The 26602-nt window shown below is 35.5% G+C and overlaps 1 protein-coding gene across 1 annotated transcript; it reads left to right on the plus strand.

The window, feature by feature from the left end:
• Positions 1-38: 38 nt before the first annotated feature.
• Positions 39-24790, plus strand: LOC124168787 (trichohyalin-like). The gene is made up of 9 exons (XM_046547097.1): positions 39-237; positions 319-548; positions 2965-3141; positions 4684-4846; positions 7412-7592; positions 8871-9049; positions 11398-11574; positions 21039-21251; positions 22481-24790. The coding sequence occupies exons 1-9, from the start codon at positions 169-171 to the stop codon at positions 22664-22666; spliced, it is 1575 nt and encodes a 524-aa protein (XP_046403053.1). The 5' UTR covers positions 39-168; the 3' UTR covers positions 22667-24790.
• The last annotated feature ends 1812 nt before the right edge of the window (positions 24791-26602 follow it).

The raw sequence follows: 26602 nt of genomic DNA on the forward strand, positions 1-26602 counted from the left end.
CGTCGATATTCAATATAGATAGATCGTTTCTGAGGCAACGATATGGAAGGAAATTTGATTGGGAGGCAATACTGAGTGATTGTGATGGTTATTAAATCTACCTTTGGCTGCCTACTCTCCAAGTTATATCTACCGTAATTACTATATTTTGCTCACAAAAGTGAGAAAATGAGTAACCCCCGGAATAGCTTAAGAGGTGACGGTGGTCGTTGTCGAAACATCCCTCAAAGCAGCCAAGTAAGCATAAAGTACATATTTATCAGGAATCGTTGTATATTTGTTATTTGAACTATAGTCATCCTTACCCATAAACTGCAGCCAAAACAGCCGGCTGCAGGATATAACTCGGACCACCATACCATTGAGCAAAGGAAAAAAGAGGAATTACAGAGAAAAAATGAAGAAAATCGTAAGCTCTATTCCTTGCAAACCTGCAGAAATAAGTTTGAAGAAGTAACAGAGCGTAAAAATATAATTGGTACCGTCCAGACTATGGTTGTTGCTGGCATGAGAGGAGTTTATTACGATTTGGAAAACAGGAGAGATAGGTACTATTACAATTTTCTATGATCCTTGTCACCTGGAGACCATTGATGCTAATGCATTCTTTTTTGCAATGACCTATTTGAATATTTTGGCTAACGCGTTGGGAGCTAATCTTGCGAACCCTATAACTAATTATTTCACCTGTGGCATAGCCAGGAATTTCGTTCGAGGGGGTTCCAAAACTAGGGGGAAAATTTTTGAAAAACAGGGTACTAAGTAATGGGTTTTAAACTAATTATAACACTTTTAATGATGGAAAAACTTCATTTGTTAAAGAAATGTTTTTAGTAAATTCATGATTTTTCAATATTTTGTTTTCTTTCATGAAGGAAAATTATTGTATTTTTATATTTAGGGAGGGCCTGCCCCCCCCCCCCCCCTACTGGCTTCGCCACTATATTTCACCCATTGTTGCCCATATTTTGTGTCAAAAGGGCACTTGTAGGTGAGGAAGTAAATAGTAAAATTGATGTAGTAATCACGAAAAAAGGGTTTTGTTTGGTTTGAAAGCATTTAATGATTACTTGCTTTGAGAAAAATATTCTGTTAAATAGTTTAGAAAATTATCCTTAACTAGCTAAATAGCTTTGTGGTTTTTGGATAGGTACCCCATAAGCCCATAGTTTTGAAAGCCCATATTGGCCAAATATTAAATGATTCAGAAAATTAATTTAAAAAGGGAGTGTAGCCTTTTCTTTTAACAAATTGTAAGCACTGATGAAATTCCTTCTAAAGATATCTTGGGATGAACACAACTCACTTTTATGTTAGGTCAGGTTTTCACACCTGATCAGGCACATACAGGGCCCGTTCAATAAGTATCGGGACTGGTTCGCTGTAGCCTCAATAATGCAGTGGATGGAGGATCCGACTTGCCGAATTGGTAGAGGGGCCCCCCACCACTCAGGTGCACTTAAGTTCAATCGCCTACGGGCATGTGATGAGAGACAGCAGGTTGATTGTTGTGACATGTGATTGTTTGTGGTGTCGTCGAGCCAGCATGGAGTGCACCTTCGAGCAACGCTACGCTGTGAAGTTTTGCATTAAACTCAGGAAATCTGCATCAGAGACCCTTGAACTCATTAAATGGGCTTAAGGGGATGATGCCTCAAGCCGCAAAAGAGTTTTTGAGTGGCGCAAAATGTTTAAGGAAGGCTGGGAGCTCGTCAAAGACGAGCACCGTGTCGGATGCCTGACGACCGCTCGAACCGATGTTCAGTTGGGCAAACTGAAAAACGTTTTGAACTCTGACAGGCGTTTAACCATTGCCCTTATCAGTGAGGACAACAGGCTTTCAGTTGGAACCATCCGCACCATTGTAACAGAGGATCTTGCGATGAGGAAAGTGTGCGCGAAGCTGGTGCAACGTTACATAATGTGCGAGCGATCAGCCATTGCCAAGAATCGGACACTTCACCATGACAATGTGCCGTGCCACAGTGAGATTGTTGTGCGGCAGCTAATAGCAAAATTTGGCGTGGTAACGTTGCTAACCCCCCCTACAGCCCGGACCTGACTCCACCTGATTTTTACTTGTTTCCGCAAATAAAAAGGGAGCTCATCTAAGGATATCGGTTCGACTCCATCGAGGTGGTTCAAGCGGCGACGACAAAGGCTCTGAACAGTATTCTGGAAACCGACTTCCAGCAGACTTTTGACGAGTGGCAGACGAACCAAACTAAGTATATGGATGCAGGAGGAATGTATTTCGAAGATTATACATATAGTAATTATTAAGATAATTACAATAAAATTTGACTTTTGGAACCAGTCCCGATACTTATTGAATAGACCCAGTATAGCCAGAACTTTGGTTCTAGGGTTGCTTGGGATGTATCGGGTTGCCCATTCCAATATTTTTGGTCAATTCGCATGCACTAGAAAACCACACACTTCACTTAGTAATCTATGTTTTGTGTTTCTTTAATGTTGAAAGTAAAATGTATGGTTTGTTTTTGACAGACATTATGAAATGTTACTGCATCAAAAGTTAAATGACAGAGGGTAGCTTCCCCTGGGCTAGCGGTCTCCTCATCTGATGTATTGTGGGTAGTTTCTACAAGGGGAAAATTTTCAGCGTGGCTGAAGCCTTGAAACCCCTTCCTGGCTATATGCCTGCACTTAATGGAACCTCTCAGACTTCTACTTAGCCATAGCTATTTCTCCATTAGCTTAGATAGCTTATTTCTCCATTGCACTTGTTTAACATCAATATGCCATAATTGGAGGACCAAAAATATGCTTGGAGCATTATTTCAACCATACAAATTTTTGCATCCACTTACATTATTAAAAATCAATTTAAAAATACATAACAGTTGAGTGACATTGTATTGTTATTCATCCCAAATTTATCAGAGAAAATCGGGTTGGAAATAATAATGATTTTTCTATCTTGTGTCAAACTTGCCATTGGAGGTTAAGAAAATTACTGAAAGAAGAAGAAGCTTGCTATCGCAAGGAAATGCAGGAACGTGCAGCAACCAATGGACATCACACTTACAGTGAAAAGCTGTCTCAAGCTCAAGAGGAAAGGAGGAGGAAAGAGGAGGAGAGGAAGAAATTAGTGGAGGAAAAACGAATGCAACAGTTCTTGTAAGCATATCTTCAGTGATACCATATGGTATGATAAATAATGGCGGTAAATAAAATAAAATAATTGGAATCGCTTTAGGTAGAATATAATTGATTACAACTATGAGTTATTCTTTGCTAAAACTTTTGAGGGTGGTTATCATGGTGATTAAAAACTTTTGGGCTATTTTACTGCATCAATGTTTGGGTGTTCCCAACGTTCCCCAAACTATGCTGGTCACTTTGTCAGGGGAATCTTTTTTTTTCCTTTTTTTTGCTATCGTTCATATTGTTCAAATAGCACTAAAATTGTTCAAGCTTCTCCATTCTGTGTGTCCAAATTATTATTGACTATGGGTCTGACCCAAATCTTTGGGTTGTAGGTGGCATTCTAGATTACTGTCCTCTTTAACCCGTAGCTGCTCCAGAAGTCATTCGGTAACAATGAGGAAAATCGTTGAGAAAGCAACCAGAATTGGTAGGGAAATATTGAGGCCAATCAAACATTATCAGAGCAATATAGTAAAAAAGTTTTTAATCACCAAGTATGAGTTAATCTGAAAAAAAGGAACCAATTACTGGTTGAATGCAAGAAGATTACTTTGGAAGTAATAGATGTGGGCTCTGATTTTATGCTTGATTGCTTTCTCAACGCTGTGACCAAAAATGGGTCACTAAATATGTATTTCCATTAACAAATTGCATGGATTTAAACTTAAGCCAGTACAGTAGTACTTCAATTATCTGTCCTATTGTTGGGGAAAGTTCCTACAGACAATTGGTAGAGTAGATAATCTATTAATGAGCATTTTCTTAGCCATTTATATTCTGATTTTTGTGTACTATCCAGAGAGCTCTTTATATTTTGCACCCATTTCCTTTGAAAAATTAGTTGTTTTGAGGTGGAGGGGGGAATATAATGAGAATAGAAGAGGGTTGAAAGGGAGAGTAGGGCAGTGATGAAGGGGCTGGCAAGGTGGGCAAGTTTTGAGAGGATAATCAAATAAAATGTTAATTGAGAAACCAGCAATTGAGTTTCTAGTGTGCTTCAATAAATAGATACTAACAGTATAATTGAGAATTCCTGTGCAGGGATAGAATATTATTTTTTCGGGATTTTGAATTCCAAATGGATTGTACTAAGGTTAGTAACTAACAATTGTTCACGTTTATAAGTCATCTGGTGATTATTTAAATATAATGGTTACTCAAATTGATGGAAGACTAATTTATCACGTAGCAGTTACTTCCATGAAAAAGAAATAAGAACTAGGGAAAATAAGAAAAAGTAAGTACAACATAAGAGTAATTCTTGCTGTTTAGTTTATTAATTTTACTACCTATTTGTCAGGTAATAGTCAATGTAGTCTATAAGCATGCCTAACATCAAAATCATATATGTATAGCAATTATGATTTTTATTTAATTGCTCTTATGTATCATTAAAACAATAATGCAAATTCTATGTAGTGGTAAACAAGTGTCATGGATCTAATTTGTTTGTGTCTGTTAATCACAGTTCCTTCATTAATGATTTCTTAAGAGTTTTTATTTCACTGAAAGGAATAACTATGAGCCGATACGCTCCATGTTCGCTAAAAAGAACAACAGGCAAACTTTTTGTGCTCAGTTAGAGCAGCTCAGAGAATTGGAGGAGCAACGTAACAAAGATCTGGCTGTGAAGGCATATTGGGAAGAAAATCAGCGGAAAATGCTCGAGAAGAAGGTATTTTTGCTCCAAATACCTAAGTTATTGCCATGACATTTTATTGTAACATAAGATTTTTTCTTAGCTTTAAAGCAGGCATTTAAATGGTACTACTTTACTACTATTTTCCTTTTTATTGAAGCTTCGTCAGGGTTTCGGGTGAAATGGAAAAAAGAGATTTTTCAATTCCATTTCAGCATTTATAAAAAACAAAATCATTGGCAATGAGGTATTATCCATTTGAATTTGTTGACCAAAATTCTAGAGAATGTTTTTTTCAGTTATTGTGTTAATGAACCACCATAAACCTTCGGCTGCTCAGTAATTAGGGCATGATCAATGTCTCAGTTTAACATTCAACTGAAAAATATATTTAATTCGTATGTTTTTAAATTGAGCATTGAAAGGATTTTATGTTGAACTTAAGTGTCTGCGTTAAATATTATGTACTTGCATAAAGACTTTTATGCCTGATTTTAATGAAAGTAATCTTCCAGTTAATTTACTTCCATTAGGAAGTTGATGTGTAAACATGGTACATATTCTAAGCTGGGGAAATTTTTTTATGAATCAGGATTAGAAGTCATGGAAATGTCACCAATAAACTCCTGATGCATAGCAGATAGATGAAAATTGTGGTTGAACTCACAGTTTTATTGGGGGCAAGGTGGGCATTATATTGACCTCCTGGCTAGGGGTAGTGCCTACTTGGCACTACTTGATTGTTGTTTTGGGGGGTTGGTTCTCACCAAGGATGCATCATCTTTCAGTAATAATGGGTCTGAAGTCTCATATGCATTGACAAGTGTCTTCATGGTATTCATTGATAACTTTAGGAATTGTTTGTTAAGCTGGTAAAATAAAAACTTAAATTGGAGGTTACCTTAAAAATTGCCATCTTTTCAAATTTTCCAGAAATTATGGGAGAGAGTCCCTCCTTATCCCCACTTTTAACCATGGCTATTAAGTTGGTACATATGTACTCTGCTATCCTTATCCACCATGCTGAACACTTCTTACTCATTTTTTCCTGTATCAGTCTCACCTACTCCAACCTCCTCTATGCCCCCCCTTTCACTGGGCCCAATGAACTAGCCAATGCATTATTTTCATCAAAACCTAAGGGTTGAGTATGTATCCTGCTGATTATTTCCATTAATTTGATGTACTTACAGAGATTTGTCTTTTCATTCATGTACATATTTCAAACTTTTTGTATTCAACCTGTAATTGCAATGTTGACCAGAAACTTCTGATTAAATTGGTGACTGTCCATCTTCATGATGCTGAAAAAATAATGTTATTTTGATCAAAATTATAGCTATGAATCAATAACAATTAGCAATTATCTGCAGTGCCTGCATGTTAATGATATTTCATCACCATCCCATGCTCCCATGTTGCCTGTGGACTATGATTGTGACTGATGTTATTTGCCTCTCTACAATCTGACTGTACTACATCATCAATAATCAAATGATGAATGAGATTTGTTATTCACTTAATAACCAATGGGATTTCATGGTGTCATCAGTGATAGTGGTATTTCAATCTCAATGTAAAAGGAAAAAAGGTTTTCAAACAATGAAAAATTACCTTAAGTTCTGTAATCGCACTTGTGAACCTGAGTGTAAAATAAAATAAATATAAGCAGTGGAAATTTTAAAATGTATTATTTTTTCCAATGCGACTTTTTACAACACAGCTGATGATAATGATACCTATATATCAATAGATAATCTAGTCCTATAAATCCACCTTAAGCCTATTGAGGATGAGGTAACCTTGATAGATTAATTGGTTCAAGCTCATGCCACTAATTTGGAGGAACAGCTCTTTAGGGACTATGTCAAAGAAAATCTCATTTCACATGAAGAATTTAGCACCTAAGTAATTTTCCATTCCATCAAAATAATTAGTATGTCTTATTAGATAAAATGTCATGCATTAGTAAAAACTGCAAATAAACAGATAAGCTGTGATAAATATATGTCTTCATGGTTTATAAGCAATACTTAGGCTTAAAGAACAGTCAATATGGGACCATTTGATAACCTATAGAAAGCAGGCAATTCCGAGGAAGTTAGGTTACATATCCCTAACCCCGTACAAGGTATTCAACGACTCTGGAATGTCGGCAACACATTAACCAGTGAATAAATATGGCAAGATAAGATGCCTTCATGGCTTTGACAGCTTTTGGTTCAGTCTTAAACAATAAAAATCACTTATTAACCATTTTTAAACAAAGAAACCTTACTGAGAATACAAAAAAATATTACTGTTGGACTATGCAAAATCTCAATTACCACATGTTATATTTTCTTTTGCTTGTCATATTTATTGTGTGCTATGTATTATAAATTTATTTTATGGTGGGTCTTATACATGCACAAACATATCTAAAGGGCTTATAAAACTATGCAATATTATTATACAGGAGTGGGACAATTGAGCTTACCTTTTAGGTAAGATTTTATCACAAAAAGCAGGACTGTCTCATTTAGCCCTGTAGATTTTTGCCCTAAAAGACTCAACATTTATTTGGTATTTAATTTTCAGTTCTTTCCATTCATATTGTAGGCCATGGAAGAGGAAGCCAAGAAGAGAGAGTCCAAAAAGAGAGAGCAGTGTATTGCAAAGGAGCTGATGAGACAGCAAGCAGAGAGGGAAGAATTGATGGCTCAACAAGAGGCTTTAAAGGCAGACGAGCTGAGAGAACTTGAAAAGTCAAAGGAAAAAGCTCGATTGGAAGAAATTGAGGGTTTGATTTCTTGTTTTTCTCACAAAATGTTTTATTTGAGGCAGTGGCACAGTGAGGGGGGATTTTGGGGGATAAAAACCCCCCCAGAGCTCAGAGAAATTTTTAAGTTTAATCCATTTTACTTAATTGTATTAATATTACTAATAGAATAATTGTAAGATTAATAAAATATCCCTCAGGAAGCCGTAAAATTCACCGCTTTGAACCATTTATCTTAAAATTCCGCAATTAATTGATCTCGCATTTACCACTTATCCTGGTGGGTATACCATACCCCCACACACCCAGTATTAGTTGCACCTAAACCCCCACCAGCCTTAATTCCTAGCTGCGCCCCTGGTTTGAGGCATTACAATCATTAGGATGGGTATGACACTTTTCCATTCATTATTCTTTCAGCTAGTCTCTTCATGCATATTTTGTCTTGTTCGATTCTCTTTCATTGCTGCCCTTAGTAAGGAGTAGGGTCCTTGCCTGCTAATCAAGAGGTTGGGGGTTTGAATCCGTATTTGGGTGGTTTTTTTCACTGTCCAGGGCTTAGATGTATGTACATGTCCACCAAGTTTAATTCAAAAGGGGACTTTAAAATCTTAATGTTGCTTGGAAAATGAACAGAACCTTATTAGTATTATTTATCACATAAATACCTACTATACTTTTAATTGTTCCGAATTAGGTTTTTGTTCTCTTCTTCAAGATTCTAACGAAGAATCCAATCTCTTCTCTGACATCTTTGTTACCTTTTCCATAGATGTGAATGATATTCAGCATTCTCCTGATAAAAAATGTAATTATCTTTAAGGATCCAATTCTTAGTTCCCAATCTTATACTTTCTGCTACACTAATCATGTCCCATTGCATTAGGGAAGGATATCTTAAATGTTTATCCGTACAAAATGCTTCGAGCTTTTCATATTCTTTTTGAATGATAGATTTTTAAAAGTGTTTCGCCTGAACATTTACCTTGAGAAATACACATGATATTGTGTTTGTATTTGAAGGGTGATTATTTCGTTCTGATACCATTAGTAAGTACGTGGAACTTTGATACATAATATACTGACAACAAATGAAAATACCTTGAAATACTGTCCGGATTCAGCTCGTAATTTAGGTCTAAATTTCTTCCTTGACTATGTATCTATAAATGATTGGCTTCAATTTCATATGGCATTATATATAAAGTTTTTCTGCTGACAGCCTGCTTTGATAAAAGATTAAGGTTTAGCTAATGCTCCTCCACATTTTGAAAATATCATTTCTCAATTGTATTCCAGAGAAAAGAAAAACCAGGGAAAAAAGAGAGAAATTTCAAAAGCTTTTACAGCAACAAATTGCGGAACGTGAGGCAATACTTACTAAGCAAAATGAATTAGATGAATCAATAAATCGTCACATGGCTGAAACTGCCAACAAGGATTTGACTGATGAGGTTATGCAAAGAAAGAGAATGATGGTAAGTTATTTGAGTATGTACTAATATTTTAAATAATTTTACCCTTATTTAGTATGTTTTGGACTGAAACTCATCAAAAAAGATTGCAATTTTATAGACTATCCAAGAAAATTCATTAATTTTTGTAACGAAATACATATGTATTCTGTTTGCTAATTTTATACATTTCAATTTATCTAGGTATTTATTTTTATACTTCAACACTTCCGACACTCTTCTCTTTCTTACTCGTCAACCTCTCTGTCAATCACACCTTATCAATTCTGCTCTATACCCTTACCTCTTGTTGCCAGTTACCCTGAGTTAATATTTATTTGTCTCAACATGTGATCTACGCAAAATCTTCACTAAGAAATTCCAAGCTTCCATATGCTTTTACTATTCTCCTCTGATTGCCTACCAATAGCCTATTTTTCTCCCACCAATACGTCTTAATCATGTGTTTGTCTGAGCAGAATTTAATTTATTTAACCTATAGACCCAAGAATGGGAATCCAATTCAAAATCTAACTTTTACTATGTATTCAATTTGATTTAAAAAATTTAGTCACAATATTTCATTGTAAGTTTTGATCTCTGGTTTATTGGGTTTGAAGATTTTAGATGTAATCTCAATCCTGATGTTATCATTCTTCATAAAAAATATACAGTAAAACCTCTTCACAAAAAAATTGGTTGGGACTAGAAAATCCATTACTTAGTCGAAGAGGGTTCTGTTGTATGAAGGTGATGTGTGGGTTGCATCTTTGCAGGGGATAACCAAGTGTGTATGTATTCCGCATATTATGCAATGCCAGTCAAGTAAATTTCTAAATCGAATTTTATTCACCTAAAGAACTTGAGATTGTTCAAACAGAAATGTCCTGTTCATTAAAATAAACCTGTTCAAAAATGAACAATTATCTGAAGCTCCCTCTTCACCGTTAATGTCTGAATTACACTCGTGCGGTGATTTCGGGCCAGTAGGTATGCTCATGAAGTGGTATTTTGAATCACATTGCAATCACTAACTTACTCCAGGAAGCATGTTGTGGTTAAAACTGATAGCGGTGACAATGCCAAGTCATCTAAGGCCGCTGAAGCTGTGACATAAACTGCCAAGCCCCTCTCCATCCCTCCCTCCCATCCCCCTCCGTCTTGCCTTGAATCATCACCATCTCCAAATGCCCTGAATAAAATGAACAATTTAACTGCCAAATAGTTTGTCTCGGCATTCGTTTTCATCCAAGTGTTCATGTTCATCTTGCCGATCACGTTCATCTTGCAGTTTGCAACGTTATTCATTTGGACGTTCACATTCATCTTCTAAAAGGATCTGATTTTTAGTCTTTGTGGTCAACTTAAAAAAAAAAATATGATAAGATATAGGTATTTATGCAAAAAAGTGTAATCAGAGCAAATTTTTGAGTAGAAATTATTATATTATTTTATTTTCATTTTGGATAATGTCTTTGAATGATGCAAGTATGTACATAAATTTTAATTGGGTTAAAGTAAGTATATCTCAGCATTGCATAAAAATATTCTTAACCAATGATCTTGGAAAAATTAACATTTGGCTCTACTTTTCCACAAATTGACTTTCTACAACTGGGCTGGAAGTATGTGCTCATCACTTTCAAAGCAATATAGCAAATAATAGCTTGGTCAACCACTTCAATTTAATTTGACAACATATATTATAACCTGACATCTTCATGAAATGATTTATGGTACTGAAGTAATATTCATTTAATTGCTCATAAACATACCGCAAAATGTCACTCTTTTCATGTTTAATTTTTCCCTATGCTACAAGGTATTTGGATTCACATTATATTAGACCACAGACTTGTAATGTAATAGGAATTATGTAGTAATGTAGTTAAAAGGAAATACATAGTACATATCATGTGCCAGAAGATAATGAATAATTTATTTAAAATTCATTTTTTGTAGAACTGTAAAATAAAACCTTGTAAATATATAAGAACTATGAATTTGAAGAGCACAAGCTACTAAGAGAAATAGGAACTAGACTTGCAAACTGCCAGTACTGAAAATGGGAAAACCAATATGAGAGAGATAAATTTACTGGGCATCATATTGAAACATAAGAATAGCATTAACAACTGTCACTCATTTATTCAGGGGCTGAATGGCAGAGGAAACGATATGGAAAATATGTAATATAATAGCCACTTTTAAGCATAAAAGATGTGTGCAGCTTCTTCTAAAGCATATGCAATCGTATGGTAAAAAGAAGCTTTTCCAGTGAACCTTTGATAATCATGTTCACCTCTGATGAATGAAATTTCTGAAAATATTATTATAGCCTATTTTTACCTGCTGAATTCTAAATTTTGCAGGAAGAAACTAGGAAAGAGATGGTGTACTACAAAGAATACATGGAGGAGTTGAGAAAGGAGAGACTTGAAGAAGAGAAGCGGATTGATGAGTTGGTTGAGGAGCAAAGAAAATATCTTGACAAACTGCGATTGGATAAGATTTGCCAAGAAAAAGAAGCCAGAGAAGTATTGACAAAGGTGAGTGCTATCCAAAGTTTTTTTTCTTTCACCATCATGTGGTAGTTTTAGTTTTCAGGCTTAATCTTGAAAGCATGTAAGACACTGGCTGTATATCAGCAACTAATCAACCACCCAGAATAGAACAGGATTCTTTATAACCAAAAACATAGTTTTAGAAAAGGTCATTCAATTACAACTGCCCTTACAGACTTCATAATAAAGTCACTCAATCAATAGACAAATCATATAACTCAGCTGTTCAGCTGATTTATAATCAGTCAAAAGCTTTTGATTACGTTGACAATTTGCAATTAGAAAAACTAGCTCACCAAAGAATACAAGGAAATGAATTGTGATAGTTTATGTCATATTTATCAGACCAAAAACAGAACTGAAATAATTAAATAAAAATATACAAAAATCAATTACTGTTTGTTCGTCTAGCAAAAAATTGAAAACAACCCATTTTGGCTAATTTTGGTTTATAAAAGTCCAATCATTTGATGTTCATCCCATTTTTCAAGCACATCACTGATAATTTAATCATTGTATCACACATAATTGTCACAAATAAGTACCATATTTATCTGAATATAGTCCACCTTTTTAAAAAAATGCCCGTGGTTAGGGATGTGTGAGCAGTACTTTTTGACTTCAAGTGGAGTTGAAAACTAGTCGCGAGTATCAAATTGAGTCAAGTCAAGTATGGTAACTCTAGAACTAGGCAGTACAGCAAACCATGCTCCAACATATTCTCATTTTTTTCAATCCCCTTGTGAATTTTCTATTTTGAACGCTTAGCTTGATTTAAAAAGGAAAAGATAATGAGGAACGTTGATGGTGATTGAGTCACAGTTAGGTGATGAATGTAAATTAATGTGTCTTAAACAGTTTCATAAGCACAATTGAAATGAATTAACCTCTAGTAATATGTCATCAATGTATGTATCCAAACTGCTTAGAAAAACCCTCAATAAAGATATTTGTACAATTGTAATTAAGATTTTATATGTAAATGTATCATGTAATATTTGATCCTTTCAAATTCTCATGCTGAAAAACCAATTGCTCTTCATGCTCAGGCAGCAGGTTTTGACGTCTCCATGTTACAGTATTACTGCCTGCAGAAAAATGTATTCCACAACACACTTGTTTTGCTGGACAAGTACTTTCTTTCCTAAGTTGCGAGGTTTGTGAACCTTGGGAAGTTTTAATAAAAGTTATATCAACGGTTTATATGGATCTTGAATATTCATTGAATTTAAGTGGATCGAGAAAGAAAGAAGTGAACGAACTATAGAACTAACAATAAACTTAGCTTTGTAAGCTTAGCTTTATAGATAAAAAAAAGAAGTTTTATTTATTTCTCACTTCGTTTAATCAATCATAGACTATTTTCTGTTAGTTCAAGAGGCAAACTATACGCAACAAAGGAATACACGAAAATTAACATTGGACTTACTTAATGCTCAAAAAGAGTAAGATATGATGACCCTTGTGATGTCAAACACCAGGAAAAACCGGCATTGCCCACTGAAATGTATAAGTTTAATTATCCAATAGAAATCCTAACAATTTTTACGTATTCCCTCAGCGTTTGAGTGAAGAAAGTATTCTCCACCTTTTCTCCAGAAATGCCGGGTAAAACATGGGTGTGGGGAGCTTACACGAATCCTCCAAATTTTAATGTAAGCCACATACCATTTTCCCTCAAATTCTTATTGTTCATTTCTTCAGAGTATAGCATTGAAACTAGGAAACCTTTGCAGGAATTAAATTTCTAAAATCATTTAACCTAATTAATCATGGTAACGTAAATTAATCGATTTAGCAACGAATCACGAGTTCCTATATTAGACTGCACTCAAAAAGCGCTAGGAAGGTTTTTTTTCCTCACCAGCCGGCCCAAAAGTAGGGGTACGCGGGATACTCGTGGGCGCGACTTACAAAAGTAAATACGGTGGATATCATCATTTAAAAATCTAAAAGCATGAAATACATACTCCAGGAGTAATAATCCTTCGATTTAGGCAATAAAAAAGAAATAGGAAACCAACCTATAGTCCACGTGCAAAACAAGAAAACTCCAAGTTGATTCCCCTGCTAATTTCCAACGACTGTCCTGGCAATTTATTTATGATCATTGAAAAGCCAGACACAGCAGGAATTGTATCTTAAAACTGCTATATCTTGTAAAACCTTACTATGTATGTAATATGGTTATTTCACCCCATCATGAAGTCCGGAATAACAAGATGGGTTAATGCAATTGGATGGGAAAATATTTTCAAACTATAGAAAAAACATATCCACCTGATAACACACAGTAACTACAGAGAACCTTGTCGACCTGAATTTAAAAAACTCAGAATATTAACTATACCATTGTTATACATTCATGAATTATTGTGATATGTTAATACTAATATGAATATGTTCTACAGCATCCAAACCCATTGTGTATCACCAATACATAAGATTATGAAAACAATTACTAGACATCCCCACTCATAGGGAAAAAATCTTTGAAAAGTTTCTGTATTACAGTAAAACCTCTATGTAGTGAACCTCTTTACATCGTAAACCTCTATACATCGTACCAACCCTCTGGTCCCGTCACATTTACATGTAAAATTATAGGCAAACCTCTCTATAGTGAACCTCTTTATATCGTAAAACCTCTATATATCATAGCAACGAGACACCCCCGAGACGGCCTAACTACCTCCGCATTTCGTACCGAGACAACTAGAGACCATTAATGCAGCCGCGATAACGAACATGGAATGACATTTTCAGCAATAAATGTTTCACGCTTATTCTTTTCTTTTACACCTTTACTATACTGCAATTTTCACGTTAACCATTAGTTATGGCCATTTTGTTCCATATGAGAGCATACCTAACAGTAAATAAGAAAAAGCCAACGAACTATCCTAATCATTTTAAGTGCCAGTAAATGAAGACAGAACGCATCGTTTTCTCTCGAATCATGGTCAAAATTGCGCAATAGCACTCGCTTTCTGTTACTTATGGCTTTATTTTCCTGTAAATGCTTACATATTATGTTCAATTAATATAAGGGGCGATCAGCGCAGCCTATAATCCTTTGTCGGCGGAAATATTTCAACTAACTTCACTCCCATTCATGGAGACAGAATTACTCAACCGCATTGCTACTTCCGTTTCTAAAATGAAAATATTTCATGAATTTACTGTGACTCGAAATAAATCAAATACTGTTTTGCAATTATTTTATTCCCATATTTCCCGGTGTAGCACTTTCTCACTGCCGCCTTGGTATTTTTTTCGATGCTTTCGTGAACGATCGCATATTGCGCTTAGCAACAGTCACATGTCTTGCGTGCGTATTTATGCCGCGAAATCTGACTCTTCCATCGGGAGTCCGGGACGTCAATTTCAAGCAATACTGAACGAACATCACTCCATGCGCGACAATGTTAGGTGAAGGAGACGGCTAATTAGCTGATACGCGGTAGAGCAATGAAATTTTTTACCGTAGCCGCCGCATTCTGAAGTAGTTCGCCCAGCATTCTCACTAGGAAATCATGTCGTTTTGCAGACCTAGCGTTTCTTTGTGCCCTCGACAGAATTTTTCTACGGAACTCTATGAGCATTGTATTTTAGAGAAAGGGAATTCGACGAAATTTTCAAAATTACGCTCAATATCTTGTTTATTTTTTGCAATAGTCACGTGTTTATTTATTTTTTATAATCTTTAACAAGTCATACGTTATAAGAATGATAAATCAATTTTCTAAAATATATTTTAAGGAGTATTTTCAATTGTTTGCCATAAAATATGAAAACATACGAAAAGTACTTAATTAATTATAAGCTACTGATGACGGATTCGACAGATAAAACAAGGTGGCTGCTTGACACTACCACATTCCGAGGAATTTTTCGAGCCATCGACGAGGGCAGGCAGAAGAAAGATGTAGCAGTGACCTTTGGAATGGCATCATTTACCCTGACATCTATTTTAAACAACCCAGGAAAAACAGAAGAAACTGTATATCTAGGCTGCACAAATAAAAAATTTGGGCAGTGAAATAAGAGGATGAAGGAATTATGTTAAGAAATATAAAAGTTGTGTACTTCCCTCCAAACACTACTAGTAAATTACAACCCTTAGACCAGGGAATTATTTCTTTGTTCAAAAGACATAATCAAAAACAGCTAGTGATTTATTTTTTATGGAGAGTGAATAGTGAAAGCGACTTTAAAAGTGCTCGTGGAACATCCTTCAGACTATGAACAGGCTGTGCCTTTCGTGGAAGGAATCAATATCCTCAATTTTTGAAATGCTTCATTAATGGTGGTAGCAAACAGGAGGAAAGTGAGATATTTGAGAATGAACCTACAGAGTACGATAAAATCAACAAAATAGTTGACACAAATTCAACATTTGAAGACTTTGTAAATGCTAATAATGATTTATTCATATGTTCCCCACATGAGTTGGAAGGTAGTGGTGAAGGAGATGTATACATATTGCACGATACAGAAGAAGATGGATTTAGAGGAAGATGTTGGTAATGAGGAATCAGTTACAGTTCCCACCAAAAAAGAGGTTGAGGATTCATTGTATGTAATTGAATGGTTTTTATCAAGCATGGAGGAATGCGATCATAATATGATTATATTCAATAGAATTGAAAACATTATATCGAAAGAGTTTTAAAAAAGGCTAAAGCAAACCCAATAACTAATTTCTTTCCTAAAAAGCCCTCTTGAACAAGTTACTTTTACCTTTGTGTGATCCTTAAATTGTAAATATATGTTCACTAATGCATGCATGTATGTTTAAATATATTATTATTATGGTTTATTATTAAAATGGTTCCTATCACTAAAACCTCTCTATAGTGAACCTCCATACATCAAATTGCCCAAATTTTGGTCCCCTCCATTACGATGTAAAGAGGTTTTACTGTATATGGGCCAAAAAGTTAGCAATGACATCTGTCTAAGATAAATAAACTTTTATGGCATACTTGCAAAAAGTATTATGATAAAAATAAATAGCATTTTAATTGATTAAGAGTCATTATTCCACAAATGAATTTTTGAAGACAGTAAATAGGGAAGTGCACTAGTGTTTCAAATACACCAAACACATTTTTAAAATTAGAGTTCAGAATAACATAAAAACCACAGTTTAAATCCTAATAGTGAATACTTGATTCGAGATGACCGTCTGAAATATGGAAAAATTCAAAGGCCGCGAAAACGGGTGTCCATGTTGAATATTGGCCGTGACGTCACAAGGCAGTAGCAGAAGGCAGCTTCTACACCGTTTAGTTCTACCACTATTATTGCATAGAAAAATTACAGAATTTGAGAGTATCCGTTTTTTGCTGTCATAAAATATCTTCAGATTATATATGTGGCTGCTTCTCTTTTGAGTAAACGACTTCATCATTGCGTAATATATTAATATTCATTTACGTGTCAACTTCAAGTTTGGAAAGAGTAGTATGAATAGCACATTGAATCTTTGAATTCAATTGTTGAGGCCTTCACTTTGTAGAATTCCATATTTAATGTTTGGAAAGGAAATTGCTTAGCTTTTCTACAAAACACACACTTTATTGCCGACTAGTTTCGGTTACACTGTACCATTATCAAGACTAGTGATACACATCAGAATTTGCCGGTATATATACTCTGTGGTCGGGTGATTGGAGGGGAAGGGGAGGGGGGAGAGGTAAGTGACGGGGAAGGTGAAGGAGGGAAGAGATAGTGAGAAAAACCAGAGGTAGTTACAAAGTAGAGCGTGGGTTGGCGTCACAAGGATTTTTTGGGGTGTAATAGTGGAATGTCTAGAAGGGGGGAGTGGAAAGGGAAAAGGTGGTCATTAGCAATGGGTTCTTTCCTCTTTACAATTTTTAAAATTTCCAACTGTTCTCTGATGTCCAGCTGTGTTCCTTTTTTGACTCGGTGAAGCAATTCCGGGGTAAAATCCGCTTGGTGGCCTTCCTCCCGAAGATGGGTAGCGAATTGAGACATCCCAGTGTTGTTGTAGTAATCGCGCCGGTGTTCCTCCGCTCGTACGGTCAGACTTCTTCCTGTTTGTCCTATGTATTTGGAGTCACAATCACCACACCTTAATTGGTAGACCCCGCTCTTGAGGGCTGAATCAGTGGGGTCCTTGACTGAAGGTAGCATGCTCTTCAGGTTAGAATTATTGTAAAAGGCCGGTTTTATGTTGATTACTTTGAGTAATTTTTCCAATTTAATAGAAGGTTGGCCTAAATATTTTATGCGTCGCCATGACTGTTGATCCGTGGGGGTGGTAGAGTAAATACCTCTGAGTAAGAATTTTCTCTTTTTGCTTTCAAACAAATCGTTGATCAATTTTTCGGTGTAACCATTGGCTATCGCCCATAGTGAACTTGATATTTGAATTTAAAGCATTGATAAGGCGTAAAAAATTTCTTAGTTGCCTCTTCGTTCCCGTCCATAAACAAAGTATGTCATCTACATAGCGGAACCAAGAATGTTCATTATTGGTTCCGCTATGTAGATGACATACTTTGTTTATGGACGGGAACGAAGAGGCAACTAAGAAATTTTTTACGCCTTATCAATGCTTTAAATTCAAATATCAAGTTCACTATGGAGTTACAAGAGGGCAGCACTCTAAATTATTTAGATCTAAATATTTCCATTAAAGACGGCGAGCATAAGTTCTCCATTTACCGAAAGTCTACTCATACAGACCAAGTCATCCACGCAACTTCCAAGCATGCCATAACCCAAAAATTGTCAGCCTTTCATTGCATGCTGCATAGAGCTTTGTCGATCCCTTTAGAGCCCTCAGATCTCCTTTCAGAAATTACCACCATCACAAAAATCGCGACATGGGGTATTCGGACAAACTTCCCGACTCCCGTTGGAACGCTGGTCAGGTTACCTATCATCCCCTAACCGTTGTAGACCCTTCGTAGTGGAAACAAGGCATAACTACCTCTGGTTTTTCTCACTATCTCTTCCCTCCTTCACCTTCCCCGTCACTTACCTCTCCCCCCTCCCCTTCCCCTCCAATCACCCGACCACAGAGTATATATACCGGCAAATTCTGATGTGTATCACTAGTCTTGATAATGGTACAGTGTAACCGAAACTAGTCGGCAATAAAGTGTGTGTTTTGTAGAAAAGCTAAGCAATTTCCTTTCCAAACATTACATTGAATCTTTGATAAATGCATGATGGCATTTATTTTTCGCTGGGTATATTTTGGCACAATGCCGTTTATCATGCCAAAACTTTTTTTGTAAGAACCGAGTCAAACTAATAAACATATTTCAGACGTTTGCTGCAAGACTTATTCGTTGCGTATGTATTCACGCCGGCCGGAACGTTCGCCCTTCGCTACTAGAATCATGGGATGTTAGCCTTATTTCCGAGCTGGCTGGTTGTTGCAATGGTTCGCTGTCCAGGAAAAGATAATCTTGGTTGGGAGAAGGAAAATTCCAACGATTTATAAATGGTATACCAAACTTTGATGTATTTATGGTTACTGAATTTTTGAATAAGGAGGACAGGTTCAACGCTCCATAGAAATGCGAGACGTTAAGGCTAACAAGGGGAGACCGCGTACCTTGCTGCATCTTTTTCAATTAGGGCGTTAGTTAGGCTGTAATTAATTAATTTTCATGCGTTACTTTTTACAAGTTATATATATAAATCCAAAGTATCCATAATTTTCCAATGGGTCGGTTGGGGTAGTGGTAGCGTGCACGAGTCAAAGGAAAGATGTTACCCGAAGGACCGTGGTTCAAGTTTACTTCATGGCATTATTTTTTGTTGCCTTCATTGTGATCATACGGCGTCTAGTTTATCATTAATTATAATTGCAGCAATCATTGACATGAGACAATATTTTTATCGTCATTATGGCGTGTAGGTATTTTAGCAGTGTCATTACAAACGCCGAGATACGATGACTACAAGGGTTGGTGTGCGCTAAAATGTTAATTTTTTCTTTACTTATACTGACCAACTTCCACATTAAAAATGAAAACCACTCTTGCAAGAGCACATACCATTAAAGGCTCGCGGCAAGCAACAATATGCGTACAGGCATAATTAATAAGAACACAAAGCGAATATAAAATGCCATATATCTCGAACACTTGTAATTCACATTACTCCAAAGGGAGTTTACTTACTCAGTACATACCTCAGTACCTTGTACTCAGTACCTACCAGTTTACCTCAGTAGCAGTGCTAAAAGAACCATTCTGAAATATAATTTCAACTAACAAATAGGATGAAATAAAAGTTGATAACCCTGGACCGGGCGCGCTGGCGTATAAAATACGTCAATATTTGAAAACCAAGGATTTCGACATTGTACGTACATTCTGGGCTATAATGGTCTCGTGTATTCTTACAATGTACTTTGACTGCCTATATTGCGAGTTTTCAAAGTTCGAGGTATTGTAGCTAATTTTATAGATCAGCAAGATGAACCCGTCACCAGTGGAGTACAAATTACGCCGCGCGAACTGCCGTGTACCTTTATATCTGTATCACCTATAAATGTACTAATTTCAACAAATAAAGATTAACTTTAACAAAAATCGTTTGTTATCATATATGCACGTATCATGGGCAAAGTACGCATTTTGCCCGGTCGTGTAAAAAAACAGTCGCGCCATAATTCTTTAACCAAACTACTTTCAGTTTATAAATTACGTACGTCTACGCGGAAGATGCTATATTTTGACTCAACACACTTTCTGATGTGACTGAGGTACCTATTAAGTAAATTTTATAATATAAATATCAATTTGATCTTACAATACCTTCAAATGATCTTCAAAACAGAATATCATCGATAGGTAAGAGTCAGGAGCAGCCTTGAAACATTTATTCCGTATAGCTTGTGCTTAAGGCACGGGAATGAATATCTTCTCCAGGCTTTTGTTTCGACGTCGAGATGAAATTTGGAACAAAAAATCATTTATAATTCTATTTTGAATTCATGTTTTCGGTACTAGACGACATTTTTAGGAAGCAAACTCCACCGATTCCCGGAAACTCTCGCCGCGCTAAAGAAGGCGACGGAATACAGCGATACTCCACTGGTGACTACTGCCTTGTGACGTCACATCTCAATCAAGATGGAGGCACTGTGTTTCAGCGCAACATGAAATATTCCGACTTTCAAAACGTTTTAAAGTGCATACCCCAGATGCAGAAAATAAAAGTGACTGTACTAATGTTTCTTTTTTAGGCTTAACTTTCAAATTCAGCAATAAAAAAAAATTAGTGCACTTCCCTATTTGGCATAGAATGTAAATAGGATGGATAGGAAAATAATTACAATATTAAGAATAACAGATTTTATAGAATAAGTGTTTGTGAATTGTGACCTATGATTGTCGCTATGATGTATGAAAGAACTGTTTTGTCTTGCCCTGATGTGAACATTATTTATTTTATAGCAAGTACTAGAGCAAAGGAAAAAGCAGGTAGAAGAAAGGGAAAAGGCAGCTGCATTGCAAAAAGAGTTAGATTTATTTGAGGCTCAATCGGCTGAGAGGAAGAGATTGGACAACTTGCAGTCTCAAGAAATTGAGGCTTTTAGGACAGCACGGGTTAGGAACAAGTATGCACTTGAACTTAAGCAACAAATGGAGGAAACACAGCTACTGAAGGTATGTAATTAAAATATAGCATATCAATGGTAGAAATTTTTTAAAACACGACTTTATCAATAAACTGCTGAAATGCACCAATTTCTTGATGTCAAGAGTTGATATAGTCACAGGAGAGGCTAGGTTACATGCAAGGCCCTTCTAAGGGACACTGAGGGCCCTGTGTAGCTCGTTACGAATAAAATATATACTATGTACCAACAACTTCATTTTTAGGGAGGACAGCTACTATTTGTCAGCACCCATGAGTACAGAGCATAACGTATTTTTCTCTTTTTACTCGAATGATAAAAACTCTTTTGAGTACTTGCAGGTCATGTTGACTTAGAAATATGTGCTAGCTTGTTTGTACATTCTTAATTTCAAGAGGATACATACTCTACTGGAAATGGGTAATGACTGGCACTATGCTCAAGCCTCAAGGGTGGATTAAGGTCATCATTTTGGTGGGGTGATTCATTACTTTCTACTGTGCCTTGGTGATATGCAACGCCTTTCAGCACTAATGTGAAGACAAATGGGTTTTAGATATGTATTCATCAATTATTTTTGACCATCATTTGTTAAGCTGGTGCAGTAAAAACTATCTATGGTGAGCCACCTTTACGATAACCATCTCCTCAATTTTTCCAAAAATTATGGGAGAGTAAGGTGTCTTCTGCATAGCCTCTCCTGTAGTCTACCCCTTTTCATTGAATTTTAAAACCTGTTCTCTTCTCTCCAACATCCTTGCTAACATTCCTAAAAACACCGTTTTGAAGCATCCCCTTTCCACTCCATCTTAAAGAATAACCAGGGCAAGTTAGGGCAGGGAAATAAATAAAGGCTGCCTAAAGGCTTATGAAAAACTATCGCTCCAGATGAAATAGTAATTAGCATTACATGGTAATTATTTTACATATGTCCACACACAATTTATTTTTGAAGGGACAATGAGGTAGAATACCCACTTATATTCCTTGAGCTCTAACTTTTATGATTCCTTTAGCTTTGGATACCTATTATGAATATTCTAATGAAAATGAGTTATTAGTGGTGAATACATTTTGAATACTTTTTCATGAAAATCACAGGTCTCTGTTTGAATTTTTACAGTGGATTTGATCTTAGAGGTTATCGCGTTTAGTTCTTGAAAGCCTAAAATGTACATATAATGACCATTTAAAGAGTACATCTTGAAAGCATATCTATGAAAAAGCTTACAAATCAGTGGCATACATTATTTTCAGGAAAAAGAGAAAGAAGAAGCTGACCGCTTGCTGAAGAAAGAAATGATGGCAGAAAAAGTCAATTTACAGAAAGCAGAGGAAATACTGAACACAAGGATTAGTAAAAAGATTCACCCCTTCCTTGCTACCGTAAATGATGTAGAAATACCAACTGACTGCAAAGGAACATTTTCAAATATTTTTTAATGACCCTGTAAGGTGTAGAAGCTCTTTTAGTATGTATTTAACTGAGAACTTAATATGAAAACACTAAATTCTCACTCCAATAATAACCCTCCTTTTTCAAATTATTTTTTCATATGAAATTAAATACTTCATCCCCTTCAGAAAGAAAACTTTTAGAATCTTTTATGAAGATGATTATATAATTTGACATGAAAAGTGATATAATTTCACCATATATTTTGTATCCGTAAGTTTTAATGTCCACAAAAATTCACATTATTACATAGCGATATTAGAAGTAAACAGAGGAAACACAATTTTTCCTGAAAAAATAATGAACAGTATTTTTTTTAACCCATTTCTATAGGCAGTTTGCCTCCTCTATAATGAAGAAACCCTGGAATAATTGAAATATTAGTTATAATTATCTCACTTTTTGTTTCAAGATCTAGATTGTGAAAACTAGTAGTTCTGACATATGAGTACCATTATTTGGGTTGCCAGGGTCACTGATGGACATGTTTCTCTGGTGATGATGCTCTATTGACTACATGGCAATATGTTTACTGACAATCCTTGAATGTGATTGCAGAGTTAAGTCAGTCTTAGCAAAAGTTATCTTTTTTTAGAATTTAATAACGTTTACACAATTTTTGATGCTATCATGATAAATTTTAAATGTAACTGTCACAAGCAGAAATATCCATATTTTGTAGACATATATCAATTTATATGAAGAACTATGTGTTACAAACACTGATGTTATGTCATTGATCCTTTTTGGGATAAATTGTATTCATTACATGTAACTTCCAACAAGTTCCCAGCTTTATTAAGCCCAGAACACACACACTGTCCTGAATATTTGTGATATCTAGGGTAAACCCCATCTCTCCCACTCTCCTGGAACCAGCTGATCCCTCATTGACCGACCTTTGAGTATATAATAATGCCAAGAGGCAGTCATTGTTGCCCCTTTCATCATCAACATCAACAATCAAGCTGCATCAACAATCCCACGATTGGTTTGATGCAGCTCTCTATTCCGCTAGCCTTTGTTGTCATTTAATGCATAGATGTGATTATTTCAATTTTAGCATTGACTGAAGTGGGATGTTGCAGTGAAAGAATACATAACCCACTAATGACAGAAAATTTTCTGAAATTCAAGTACAAATCAGATAATGGCATTAGAGCGAATGTTTGAAATGGGCTCATTCAGCAATATTTTTATATTGTCGATAGTGATCGAGTTTGAATCAAGAAACTCATATTTTTCTGTTTCTTGTTATGTGGCCTACTTATCAATTTTTCCAGGCAAAAAAATCGACATCCTTAACCCTCTTGCAGATAAGTTGATGACATTACAAAATCATGCCGAGTTAGTCACCGCTTCTCAGCGACTCCATGACCTAGCAAATGGGCCTCACATGGCTCATTGTAGTACACAATTGCGTGAGTGATTCTTTCCCTCAGTGAAATTTCCTACCTGAATGAGTTAATGAGCCAGAACTCTTAACGACATCACCAACTCATGAAAAATAGGAGACAACTTTCGTGTTTTCTTATTTTACACTTATGAGGGAGTAGCTGAGTAGCTTGATTGGGAAGATATTTTTTTCATTGGAAGCAATCTTTTCCTTCCAGCTACTGAATTCTTATACATAATAGTCTTTGATTCCTGGTCTGAGCGAAAAACTGTATTCATGATGAGACAACAAAAAAAACTACCATAATTATTACTAACTTTTGTACTATTATTCTGTAAGAAGAACAATCGCAATTATAAAATAAGAATAACCATTAACTTAATATTTTTTGAAAATATGTGATTGATTTCCATACACATGATGACCATTGATACCAGTAGTAAATTAGCCTTTCCTATGATGAATCTAGTGCTACCAGTAAGGAAGAGTAGACACAATTTTGTGTCAAAATAAAAACCTATCTATGTTCCTAATTTTTACACACTTAATGGGATTTTTTACTATTTACAATATTTATAGAAATTGCAATTTTTATCCTCTAGCCTCTTAAGAAATTCAATTTGCACAAAAACAAAAAAGCTATATATGCTGTATCTTAATGTAATACCTGTGTAACATTTTTATGCATATTAAATATTTTTACTCTTTATAAAGATATTAATCATTAGTTTTATTGACTGTTATGCGTAGAAAAGTATACTGAAATAATTAAATATTATTCATTTCCAATTATCTTTTTACTGCCTTGATGGATAAAACTATTATGGCATCAGAAAATATATAATTGTAATGAGGATAATAATTCCTATTTGATTGAATTATGTACTTTACTTTCGTATGTATGAAAATGATGAGTAGATGTTTTCCTTCCATCCTGTTCCTCACTAGCTTAACATCCTTCCCTCCACCTTAATTTTCAGGAACCCCTCTTTCATTACTGCATGCTTCATCCACACCCTCTTGTCTCTCGTCTCCTTTCCTCCCCGTCCATTTATGACAACTCCAGATTTCTTTCCCGCTTCACCCATTCTCTTCCATTTGCACATAGTAAATGCCACCCGGTATTTCTCATCCAGTTTTCTCTACACTTTTCAAAAACTTCCTCAAGTCACTTCTTTCCTATTCTTATTCCTCTTTAACCCTTATCCGGGCACCTCAAATTTCTAACGTAACCGGGCAAGCAGGGCCCAATGGACCCTCCTTGTTAATTTTTTCTTTTTGCTCAAGTGGGCCAACCTGCTAGCATAAATATCATTGTTTTTTGTCAAATAGTGCAAATCAATACAAAATCAATGATTTCAAAATATTTTTTAATGTTCGTAAATGAAAATTTTACATGTTAATTAGTAACAAAAAATTAAAATAAAAAAAATATGATTCATCCTTCATAAAATTGATCTCTGGTGGAAATAATTAAAATTTAGAATCAATTAACATAAGGCATAATTGAATATTATTTACTTATGAAACGAGACACTGTACAACATCAAAACTTATTGTTTGGGGGAGAAAACAAAATTTCATCAACGAGTACAGGATAGGCTACCCCTCAAAGCTTTTATCACTTTTGTTTGCACGTTTTACGTCACTATGCTCATTGCACACCGATGCTCACAGTTGTTACAAATTTGTTTTTGTTCATAATATTTTTGCTATGGGCATATATATTGCCTCAGTTTTTTGTTATTCTATAATTTGATGAACGTCTTCGCTCAGAAGTTCCTTCATCAAAAAGTCCTTAGCCTGTGTTCCAAGGCAAACCCAAGTTGAATCGTCTTTCAATGTGGACCTCAACCAGAATATCGGATGCAGTTTGAATTCATAGTCTTCTTGAATAATGTTTACTAGCATTTCAATTTAGATCAATATTCAACCACACCACATACGCTGCTACTCTACTCACGTCTAAGTCACTCATGAAAAACGCAAAAGGCCAACCAATTGTGCGTCTTTTACTCATGTGCGTATTACCAACTGGTCAAGGAAATCGACTTCACCTTTGGTGCAGTTGTAGTGACTAATAATTTCAGGTTTAGCATTGACGTCTTCCATAATTTTATTATGATGCATGATTCATAGAATAACTACCGGCCACATTTTCATCTTGGGCAATTACACAAACATACAATTATTGGTGAAACCAAACAATGAAGAAACGACTTTACCACTTCTGTTGGCTTGAAAATTTCCTGGAAGAAATCGTTAATTCTTTCCTATAGTTCTAACATGATTCATAAAGCTCTATGCAAACTTTATAACAGAGAAATTCTTTGTCATTAGTTTTATTTCTGTTCGTATTTTGATATGGTTCAGTGAGGTGCTGTACAACTCTGCAATCCAAACCAGGCAATTCTCTTTACGTCAATGTTATCTTCATTGGAACTCTCCTCTTCGATAGGCTGGTAATACAAATCATCGTCACTAGTTTCTTCAATGTTCAGCAGTTTTTGTATGCCATCTTGAGACA

This window comes from Ischnura elegans, chromosome 12, assembly GCF_921293095.1.
Source record: "Ischnura elegans chromosome 12, ioIscEleg1.1, whole genome shotgun sequence".
Classification (NCBI taxonomy): domain Eukaryota; kingdom Metazoa; phylum Arthropoda; class Insecta; order Odonata; family Coenagrionidae; genus Ischnura; species Ischnura elegans.

Coding starts and splice junctions, on each gene's coding strand:
- LOC124168787 (XM_046547097.1), top strand. CDS start 169: ATGAGTAACCCCCGGAATAGCTTAAGAGGTGACGGTGGTCGTTGTCGA. Junction 3,142..4,683: donor AAACGAATGCAACAGTTCTT/GTAAGCATATCT, acceptor TTTCACTGAAAG/GAATAACTATGAGCCGATAC. Junction 21,252..22,480: donor AGGAAACACAGCTACTGAAG/GTATGTAATTAA, acceptor CATTATTTTCAG/GAAAAAGAGAAAGAAGAAGC.